At 36.9% G+C, this 10,662-nt stretch overlaps 1 protein-coding gene across 1 annotated transcript; it reads right to left on the bottom strand.

The window, feature by feature from the left end:
* Positions 1-7,841: 7,841 nt before the first annotated feature.
* LOC111996162 (uncharacterized) lies at positions 7,842-8,840 on the bottom strand. Its single transcript, XM_065773808.1, has one exon. The coding sequence runs from the start codon at positions 8,838-8,840 to the stop codon at positions 7,842-7,844; it is 999 nt and encodes a 332-aa protein (XP_065629880.1).
* Between the last annotated feature and the right edge of the window lie 1,822 nt (positions 8,841-10,662).

Here is a 10,662-nt window from a genome sequence, read left to right as displayed (position 1 = left end):
CCAGAAAATACGCTCCTATACTAGCCACCGAGGTGATATGATATAGTCCTTTCCAATTAGGTCCTAGCTTTCCCCACGTCAGGTTCTTTGCAGTATCCAAAACCTTTCTCAACACCAGATCTCCAAGTGCTAATGATCTCAGTTTCACATTGACATCATAACCCTGCTTGAGTTTGTGTTGGTAGTATGCCAATTGAACCACATTTTCCCTTCTTTCTTCAACCAAGTCCAAACTTCTTTCCAGTAGTTCGTCGTTACTGGTTAGATTGAAGGAGTTGGTCCTTAACATTGGGAAATCAGTTTCCAAAGGGATAACAGCTTCGGCCCTATATGTCATTGAGAAAGGAGTTTCCCCTGTCGATCTACGAGGTGTGGTTTGGTACGTCCACAAGACGTGTGGCAGTTCATCCACCCATTTTCCTTTTACGTCGTCTAACCTCTTCTTGAGCCCGTTTACAATGACCTTGTTAACAACTTCCGCTTGCCCATTTTCCTGGGAATAAGCTAGGGTAGAATACCTATTTGTAATTTTCAAGTCACAACAGTACATTCTGAAAGATTTGCTATCAAATTGAAGGCCGTTGTCTGAGATGAGGGTGTGAGGGACTCTGAATCGGGTGAAAATGTTCTTCCATACAAACTTCTTGGCATCTACATCCCTGATATTCACTAGAGGCTCAGCTTCAACCCATTTAGTGAAGTAGTTCGTGCCGATTAGCAGGTATCTCTTGTTTCCTGCTGCCTTTGGGAAAGGGCCCACAATGTCTAAGCCCTATTGAGCGAAGAGCTAAGGGCTGGACAGCGGATTCAGGACTCCCCCCGGTTGATGTATGCTTGGTGCGAATCTTTGGCACTAGTTGCACTTTTTTTCACATACTTCTGTGCTTCCCTTTGTATATTTGGCCATCAATAGTCCTGAGTGATAGCTCTGTGTGCCAGAGATTGGTCTCTAGTGTGGCTTTTGCAAATCCCCTCATGTAACTCCTTGAGAAGTGGTTTTGTTGCCTCTGGGTGTATGCATAGCAAGTATGGTCCAGAAAAAGAGCGCTTATACAATTTTTGGTCCTCGGACAGCCAGAACCGAGGAGCCTTTCTACGTACTTTGTCTGCTTCTGATTTCTCCTCAGGCGGGGCGTCCTCCTTCAGGAATAGTACTAAGGGGCCCATCCAGCTAGGCCCTACCCTAACCTGGTGGACATGAACCACTTCTCTATTCGTCATTGTGGGCTTGCACTTGTCTTCTACGAGGATGACTTTAGGTAAATTCTGCGCCGAGGAGGTTGCAAGTTTGGCGAGGGAATTGACGTGGGCGTTTCCATTCCTAGGAATATGTAACAAGTTGAAGGGTTCGAAGTCTGACTGTAGGTGTCTAACCTGGCTCAAATACCCCTGCATTCTCTCATCCCTCACTTTGAACTCCCCTTTCACTTGGCCGACGACCAATCTGGAGTCCGAGAATATCTTTATTGCCTTTCCTCCCATTCTTCGAACCATGGCCATTCCCATCAGCAGAGCTTCATATTCAGCTTCGTTGTTAGTGGCCAAGAATCCTAATCTAAGAGACTTCTCGATGGTGATCCCTTCGGGGGATACTAGCATTAGCCCCACTTTGGAACCCTTCTGATTTACTGCTCCGTCAACGTGCACTACCTAGAATAAGGGGCCCTATTGGGAGATCATGCTAGCTAATTTTCCATCCACGTGTTATGCTTTCGTTTCTTCTTCAAAGGGGGATTTTGCGAACTCGGCCACCAGATCCATTAGGACTTGGCCCTTGACGGAAGTGTGAGGTATGTACTTAATGTCAAAGGCCCACAGTATGGTGGCCTATATGGCAATCTTCCTCGTATAATCAGTGCTCCGGAGTAGAGCTTTGAGCGGGAGTTAAGTTAATACAATTACCGTGTGTGCTTGAAAGTAATGGGGGAGATTGCGTGTGGCGTGTACCACTGCCAGAATGGATTTTTCTAGCAGCAGATAGTAGACCTCGACCTTATGTAATGACATGCTTACATAATAGACTGGCTTTTGGGCGCCGTTGTCAACTCGTATCAGGACCAAGCTTACCACGTGAGAGGTCACGACAATGTAGGCAAACAAGGCTTTGTCAACCTCGGGACTGGACATAATAAGAGGCCGAGAGAGATAATCCTTAAGCTGCTGGAAGCCAAAGCGCATTCCTCGGTCTAGTCAAACCCTTTCTATTTATTCACCAGCAGGAAAAAGGGTTAGCACCTATCCACTGACCGAGAAATAAATTGGTTCTGGGCAGCAATCATTCCGATCAGTTTCTGGATCTCCTTGGGATTCCGAGATGGTTGTAGGCTGTTGATTGCTTTAATCTGGTTGGGATTAACTTCAATTCCCCTGTGAGTTACCATGTAGTACAGAAATTTGCCTGATCCCACACCAAAGGAACACTTGGAAGCGTTAAGGTGCAACTTGGGTTTCCTCAGAATTTCAAAGATGCTCTTGAGGTCCCTCAAGTGCTCGGACACCACATTGCTTTTTACCACTTTGTAGTGATAATTTCCTATGGGGGTGGCAAAAGCTGTCTTTTCCTGATCGTTTGGGGCCAGTGGTATTTGGTGGTATCCTTGCAAGACGTCTAGGAAGCTCATCTAGGGATGGCCTATGGTTGCGTCCACCAGCTGGTCTATTTTGGGCATAAGAAAAGGATCCTTTGGGCAAGCTCTATTCAGATCCGTGAAGTCCATGCACACTGGCCATTTGGCACTCTTCTTCTTCACCACCACAGTATTGGCCAAAAACTTGTTGTGAAATTTTAAAATACTCGCAAGTGTACGAACCGTACCGAAGTATAGTTTGACAAGAACGAGGTCGAACCCATAGGGACTTAAATGAGCGCAGAAAAATTAATTAAACCTTAACCAAATTAATCATAATCTAGTTTAATAAAAATTGGTTGTTTTGAAATTAAATAAACTAAGCAAATAATAAAATTAAGCAAATAGTTAAACTAAGCAAAAGATATAAAGTAATAAAAAGATGTAAACAATCAAGGGAAAGGAATTAAGGTTTTGGAATCCGCCTTGTAAGTCATATCAGCATATATTTATGATCATTAATTTTTCCCAACTCACTACATGATAATCTAGAAATCAATCTTGCTATCATGGAAAATATCCTCATTAAAATTCTTATTTTAAAAATCAAAAGCATGTTCTTCTTCGCTTCTTAAGTGTAAAACCAAATCATTAATTGTATCCGTAGCCAAACAAATCACAAGATATATCCAATTCTAAAAATCAAATCATAATTTGTGTCCATTGACAGACAAATCACAAACGATATCCAATTTTTTAATCAAGAATTAATAAACCAAGCATTCAATTAATTAAGACAAATCCTAAATCTTGAGAAAAACATGGTTGAACTCATATCTAGAATCCCATCTTAGTCAATTGATATGAAGTAAGAACAATTTAAATCATTAAAGAACAACTATTGTGGGAAAAATCAAATCATATAAATATTACTGATAATCCTTAACAAGGTTTCATCCTCAACCCTAATTATAAATTTAGCTACTCATAGTAATTGAAATAAAACACAAAAATAAAATACTAAACATTAAACTAGAAAAATAATTAAAACTAATAGTCATGCAAGAAGTAGCCGCAGCTCTCTATACATTCAGCCCTCGGCCTTAGCACTCGCCTCTCTGAGTTTTGCCCTAAAAAGACTTTAAATAGGTTAAGGAATCCTATTACAAGTTGAATTCCCGTTTGGAGAAAATCCCAGATTTTTAGGCTTTACTTAACCGACTATTTTGGCCCATTTAACTTCAGAATTCGGGCTCCTAGTGAACTACAAAGTTGTAGCCATTTAAGTTAACTTTCCAACCCAACTTGAATCATCTCGATTGAACATTTGAGCCGAAAGTTATGCCAAAAATACTAACTGATGTGCAGGCTAGAATCCTAATCCGAATTGGACTTGGATTTGGTGCAAATTTCCTTTGATTCCTTACTCCAATTGGACTTAAATTTAATATTCATGCCTGGCTGGATGTAAGTTGGCTTGATTTAATTGACCTAACCCCACTTTGCATGTAAAGCCCTTATTACCTGCAACCCAAAGATTTTATATAATCAGTCACAAAATAATATAATAGTAAAGCTAAATATGTAGATATGTGAGTATTTTATTGTATATATTTCATGCACATCAAATACCCCCAAACCTACATTTTGCTAGTCCTCGAATAAAACAGATAAAGAGCAAAGCAAAACAAAGAAATTATAAACACAGAAAAAGAAAATCCTAACTAATCCACTTTCGCTAGAATTTTCGATTGCATTTAGCGTATGCAACAAGCCTTTAAACCCCTAGCTTACACTAGTGGACGAGTTGTAGTCTCGTGAGGGTTTGTAGGGAATATATCCACAAAATTCTAAAAATGAATACTAAAATAAACAAAACAAAATTTTTTTTTTTTTTCAATTGCCTTTTGCAAAGAGGATTAGTTCAAGTTCAAAAACACTACAAATGCTAAAGAAATTTCTCATGCCATCAAAACTTAGTGTGAGTGAATAGTGGTAGCCAACCCAAACATACTCTTAGTTTTAGAATAAACTTGACTTGAATCTCTATTTGAAAGTATGATTCAACTCAAATCTTCCTGGTGTTATCACTCAACAAATGAAATCACTTTGAAATGGGGTGTAACACTCTCAATAATATATGTGAGCGGAATAATGTAAGCAAAATCAAACATCTCATATATAGATCACATGAAAAATGCTTAATCAAAAAAGAACAAGTAGTCTCATGAAAGGATACCAAAAAGAATTTATACCACACCTTTTTCTTCTCAGTCATATCAATATCTGAACTACACAATCTTCAAGATCAAATAAGGACTTTATTAGGACGTAATGTAGGGTAAAAGCAAAGGGAATGAAATAAAAATGGGTGAAGGTAAATAATAAGATATGTTTTCAAGATTTGTCAGAATGTCAACTCTTTTTGGAATTTCCATTCAATATATATTTTTTTTTTTCACCTCTTCTTCTTTAAAGTAGTACTCCTTCCTTACATTTCACTTCTCAAAATTTGATGAGAACCCTTTTTATTTTCTTCTTTTTGACACTTTTTTTTTTCTCTTTTTTTTTTCAATTATTATTTTTTCTTTCTTTCTTCTTTGAATTCTCGCACAAACCACCACATTGAAACAAACTGATCAAATTACATCTTGAAACACTATGGATAAGGGTTTTAAGAAAGAAAGACTAATTAAAAGGCTCAACGGGGTGACTAGCGATAATGTATATAAAAAAAAAAAAAAACACATATATGGCTCAAAGTAGACAAAAATGGCCTAATCTCATCTCTCAATGACTAGTATAGTTCATTCAACATCAATGACTTCAAAAATTCAAGTGTGGCATAAAATCATATATTTTTTTTCTTGGTCAAAAGAAAGAACAATGAGACTACAACAAGGGAAATATGTTACGCACTTCCAAATGAACATTAAGATTAGAAACAATAAATAACCCTCCAAAAATTATGATTGGCACAAAACTCACAAGGTTACAGTCTCCACATTGTTATCATCAAGATTTTCTAATCACTTTTATCCTTCAACAACAAGTTGTGTTTGAGTGGCTACGTGCATGTGCAATGAATTGAGCATGAAAGCAATGAAATTCTTTAAGCAAGAGTAGTATCACGAACTCAAAACATAAACCTCAAGCTAGGCAAAAGAATTTTTTTTTTTTTTTAATACTAAACATTACAAAATGAAAAGGTAGAAATCTATATACATCCCCCCCAAACCTAAACCAAACATTGTCCTCAATGTTAAAAATGATACTTTCAAATATATGTCTTGAATGAAAAGAGAGCAGAAGATTAATATGCAACATGAGAACCAAGTAGAAACAAGTAAGGTAAGGAGAAGGAGGAGACGTACCTTGATCAAGCTGATTGTTATAAATTGTAATTTCTGTCAAATATCAGCTAGAACAAAAGAAAATAAAACTAAACAAGAAAATAAACACAAAGTCTAATCTAGAAGTAGAAAATAAACATGAAAAAAGATTTTTTTTTTTTGGCAAAAAGATTTAACACAATTGGAGATCAATCCTGATAAACAAGACCATCCAAACCTCAACAACACCATGGAGATAAATAATGTATATTATGAATGGACTAGTTCAATGAGATTGTAACTTACTTGGGTCAAAAACATGTTGAGAAGCTTTTGCAGTGTCTTCCAAGTGAATTCTTTGCAAAACCACAGAAGCACTAATACCCTTAATATCAACAATAACCTATAGCTTCCTTATGCTCTTGAAGTATACTTATCAATTGGTGTTCCCAAAAGTCATCCCACTATGGTGGTTCTACAATAGATAGGAATGGGGATGAAGAAAGTGGAAAAGGGACCACTTTTGGCTGCCAGTTATCAATACTTAAGAGAGGAACAAAATTTAACAATGCATTGACCTCCTCAATTGATTTTTCAGTATCCAAATTGCAATCAACATGGGTTAAGCAAGCCTTTAGGGGATCCTCACAACTTGATTGTAGGAAAGTATCATGGACTAGGCTTCTAATCATGTTAACCTCACATATATCCTCATTGTCTAGGTCTTGCTTACTTATGTCAAAGATATTAAGCTCAACAGTCATATTCCCAAAAGAGATTTTTCATTACACCACCCCGACAATTGATCAAAGCATTGGATGTAGCTAAGAAAAGGCGACCCAAAATGACATGGATTTGTGCACTGGCATTCAGAGCAGGCTCAGTGTCTAACACAACAAAATCAACAGGAAAATAGAATGCATCCACCTTAATCAGCACATCCTCAACAATACCTCTAGGGATCTTCACAGACCTATCAGCTAATTGAAGTGTCATGGTTGTGGGTTTCAAATCCCCCAAACCTAGCTGTAAATAAACTGAATATGGCATTAGGTTCACACTTGCCCCCAAATCTAGCAAAGCTCACTCAATGAGATGGTCCCCAATCTTGCATGAAATTGTAAGAGATCCAGAGTCCTTACATTTCACTGGATATTTATTCAAAATGATTAAACTGACTTGCTCTGTCAAAAATGCCTTTTTAGGGACATTTGTCTTTCTTTTCATTGTCACAAGATCTTTTAGAAGCTTAGCATAAGTAGGAACTTGCTAAATTGCATAAAGAAATGGAATATTAATTTGCACTTGCTTAAAAACCTCTAAAATATCTCCAAATTGTGCACTTTTCTGAGGACTGATTAAACTTTGAGGGAATGGAGCTTTAGGAACAAATCTCCTATCAAGGGGAGAACTAAGATCCTGAATTGGAATTGAGGTTGAGTTGCCCTTCTTTTCTTTATGATCATCCTGTGAATTGTGAATTCCTTTTTCCTTTAACACAATATTTTCATCATCCTCCACTTCTAGCATTTTCACTTGATTATCAACTTTCTTACCAGACCTAAGGGTAGTAATAAACTGAACATGTTCTTGTCCATAAGTAGAACTAGAAGAACCATTGATGGCATACTGTCCTTTTGGGTTAGGTATGGGTTGACTAGGAAACTTTCCTTTTTCTCTCTCCAACTTGGATTGCTAATTGGCCAACTTGATTTTCCAACTTTGAAATAGCTTGAGTATTCAAATGGGTGGAACTTTTTATCTCTTGAATGGCTTGGCTCGTTGATTGCATGAAAGTTTTGAGAGACTCCTCCAAAGATGGTTGTTGTCTTAGTGGTGCTACAAACTGAGGTGTTGATTAAGGAATGGGAGGATATACTTGAGTAGGTGGACGAAATTGACTTTGTTGATGCACTTGTTGTCCATCTACATTTGTGGGAGGCTAATTTTGCCTCCATGAGAAATTAGGATGGCTCCTCCAATTTGGATTGCATGTCTCTGAAAATGGACTAGCAAATGGTTTTCCATAATTGTTCAGTGCATTTGCTTGCTTAGTATAAAAATCAGGGTACCCAACTGCAGAAGGACACATTCGTGTTGTATGCATAGGACTTGCACAAATAGAACATGATTTACTTTGAACTTGATTGATAGAATTCATCCCTCTACCTAAAGCTAAAGCCTCAACCTTACGAGTGAGATTGTCCAACCTAGCTTTTATGTCTAAATCTTCATTGACTTCATACAATCCTCCTTTCTTAATTGCAGGGGTAGATCTCTCTTTACGGTTGGAAAAATCCCATTGTTGTGAACTTTCAGAAAAATTCTCAAGAAATTTGTATGCCTCATCATCTACAGGACTCAAAAATCCACCACCATTCATGGACTCAATCATGTTACGATTTGTCTGAGTCAAACCATTATAAAAATATTGTACTAGTCTCCATGTTTCAAAACCATGATGAGGACACTTTAAGATCAAGTCCATAAATCTCTCCCAACTCCCATAAAATTTCTCTTGTTCATCCTGATAAAAATCTACAATTTCTCTCCTCAAGGCATTGGTCTTGGCCATTGGGAAAATTTTAGAGAGGAATTTTGTAACCAATAGTTCCCATGAAGTGATAGATCCAGGTGACAAAGAATTAAGCCGTGCTTTTGCCTTATCCTTCAAGGAAAAAGGGAATAAACACAAGCGAATAGAGTCATCAGTGAAATTCTGGAACTTACAGGTAGCACAAATCTCAAGAAAATCCTTTACATGCATATAAGGGTCTTCTCTATCCAATCCATGAAAAGTAGGAAGAAGGTGGATTATCTGTGGTTTCAACTCAAAATGTGCAGCAGTGGTTGCAGGCAATACTATGCAAGATGGAGGGTTGGTGGTTATGGGTGAGAACAACTCCCTAAGGGTTTTTGAATCATCTCCTGTTTCTCCCATTCTGGATGAATAATCAAAACTAACAAGATGATTTTCTTTATCACGTATCCAAGTTCTCATACACCAAGCATAAAGAAATAATTTTTTTTTTTAATTTAAAAAAAATTAACTGCAACTAGTAGAAGGAAAAATTCAATTAAGACTTAATTTATTTTCCTAACCAAGTCCCCGGCAACGGCGCCAAAAACTTCTTGTGAAATTTTAAAATACTCGCAAGTGTACGAACCGTACTGAAGTATAGTTTGACAAGAACGAGGTCGAACCCACAGGGACTTAAATGAGCGCAGGAAAATTAATTAAACCTTAACCAAATTAATCCTAATCTAGTTTAATAAAAATTGGTTGTTTTGAAATTAAATAAACTAAGAAAATAATAAAATTAAGTAAATAGTTAAACTAAGCAAAAGATATAAAGTAATAAAAAGATGTAAACAATCAAGGGAAAGGAATTAAGGTTTTGGAATCCACCTTGTAAGTTATATCAGCATATATTTATGATCATTAATTTTTCCCAACTCACTACATGATAATCTAGAAATCAATCTTGCTATCATGGAAAATATCCTCATTAAAATCCTTATTTTAAAAATCAAAAGCATGTTCTTCTTCACTTCTTAAGTATAAAACCAAATCATCAATTGTATCCATAGCCAAACAAATCATAAGATATATCCAATTCTAAAAATCAAATCATAACTTGTATCCATTGACAGACAAATCACAAACGATATCCAATTTTATAATCAAGAATTAATAAACCAAGCATTCAATTAATTAAGACAAATCCTAAATCATGAGAAAAACATAATTGAACTCATATCTAGAATCCCATCTTAGTCAATTGATATGAAGCAAGAACAATTTAAATCATTAAAGAACAACTATTGTGGAAAAATTAAATCATATAAATATTACTGATAATCCTTAACAAGGTTTCATCCTCAACCCTAATTATAAATTTAGCTACTCATAGTAATTGAAATAAAACACAAAAATAAAATACTAAACATTAAACTAGAAAAATAATTAAAACTAACAGTCATGCAAGAAGTAGCCGCAGCTCTCTATACATTCAGCCCTCAGCCCTAGCACTCGCCTCTTTAAGTTTTGCCCTAAAAAGACTTTAAATAGGTTAAGGAATCCTATTACAAGTTGAATTCCCGTTTGGAGAAAATCCCAGATTTTTAGGCTTTACTTAGCCGACTATGTTGGCCCATTTAACTTTAGAATTCGGGCTCCTAGTGAACTACAAAGTTGTAGCCATTTAAGTTAACTTTCCAACTCAACTTGAATCATCTCGATTGGACATCTGAGCCGAAAGTTATGCCAAAAATACTAACTAATGTGCAGGCTAGAATCCTAATCCGAATTGGACTTGGATTTGGTGCAAATTTCCTTTGATTCCTTACTCCAATTGGACTTAAATTTAATATTCATGCCTGGCTGGATGTAAGTTGGCTTGATTTAATTGGCCTAGCCCCACTTTGCATGTAAAACCCTTATTACTTGCAACACAAAGAGATTATATAATCAGTCACAAAATAACATAAAAGTAAAGCTAAATATGTAGATATGTGAGTATTTTATTGTATATATTTCATGCACATCAGTATCCTTGCAAGGCGTCTAGGAAGCTCACCCGGGGATGGCCTACGGTTGCGTCCACCAGCTGGTCTATTTTGGGCATAGGAAAAGGATCCTTTGGGCAAGCCCTATTCAGATCCATGAAGTCCACGCACACTGGCCATTTGACACTCTTCTTCTTCACCACCACAGTATTGGCCAACCATTCAGGGTAGAACACCTCCTTGATAGCCCCCGC

This window comes from Quercus suber, unplaced genomic scaffold (genome assembly GCF_002906115.3).
Source record: "Quercus suber isolate HL8 unplaced genomic scaffold, Cork oak 2.0 scaffold_80, whole genome shotgun sequence".
Classification (NCBI taxonomy): domain Eukaryota; kingdom Viridiplantae; phylum Streptophyta; class Magnoliopsida; order Fagales; family Fagaceae; genus Quercus; species Quercus suber.
The sequence above is the reverse complement of the archived record's forward strand: the minus strand, read 5'-3'. Positions and strand labels throughout refer to the sequence as shown.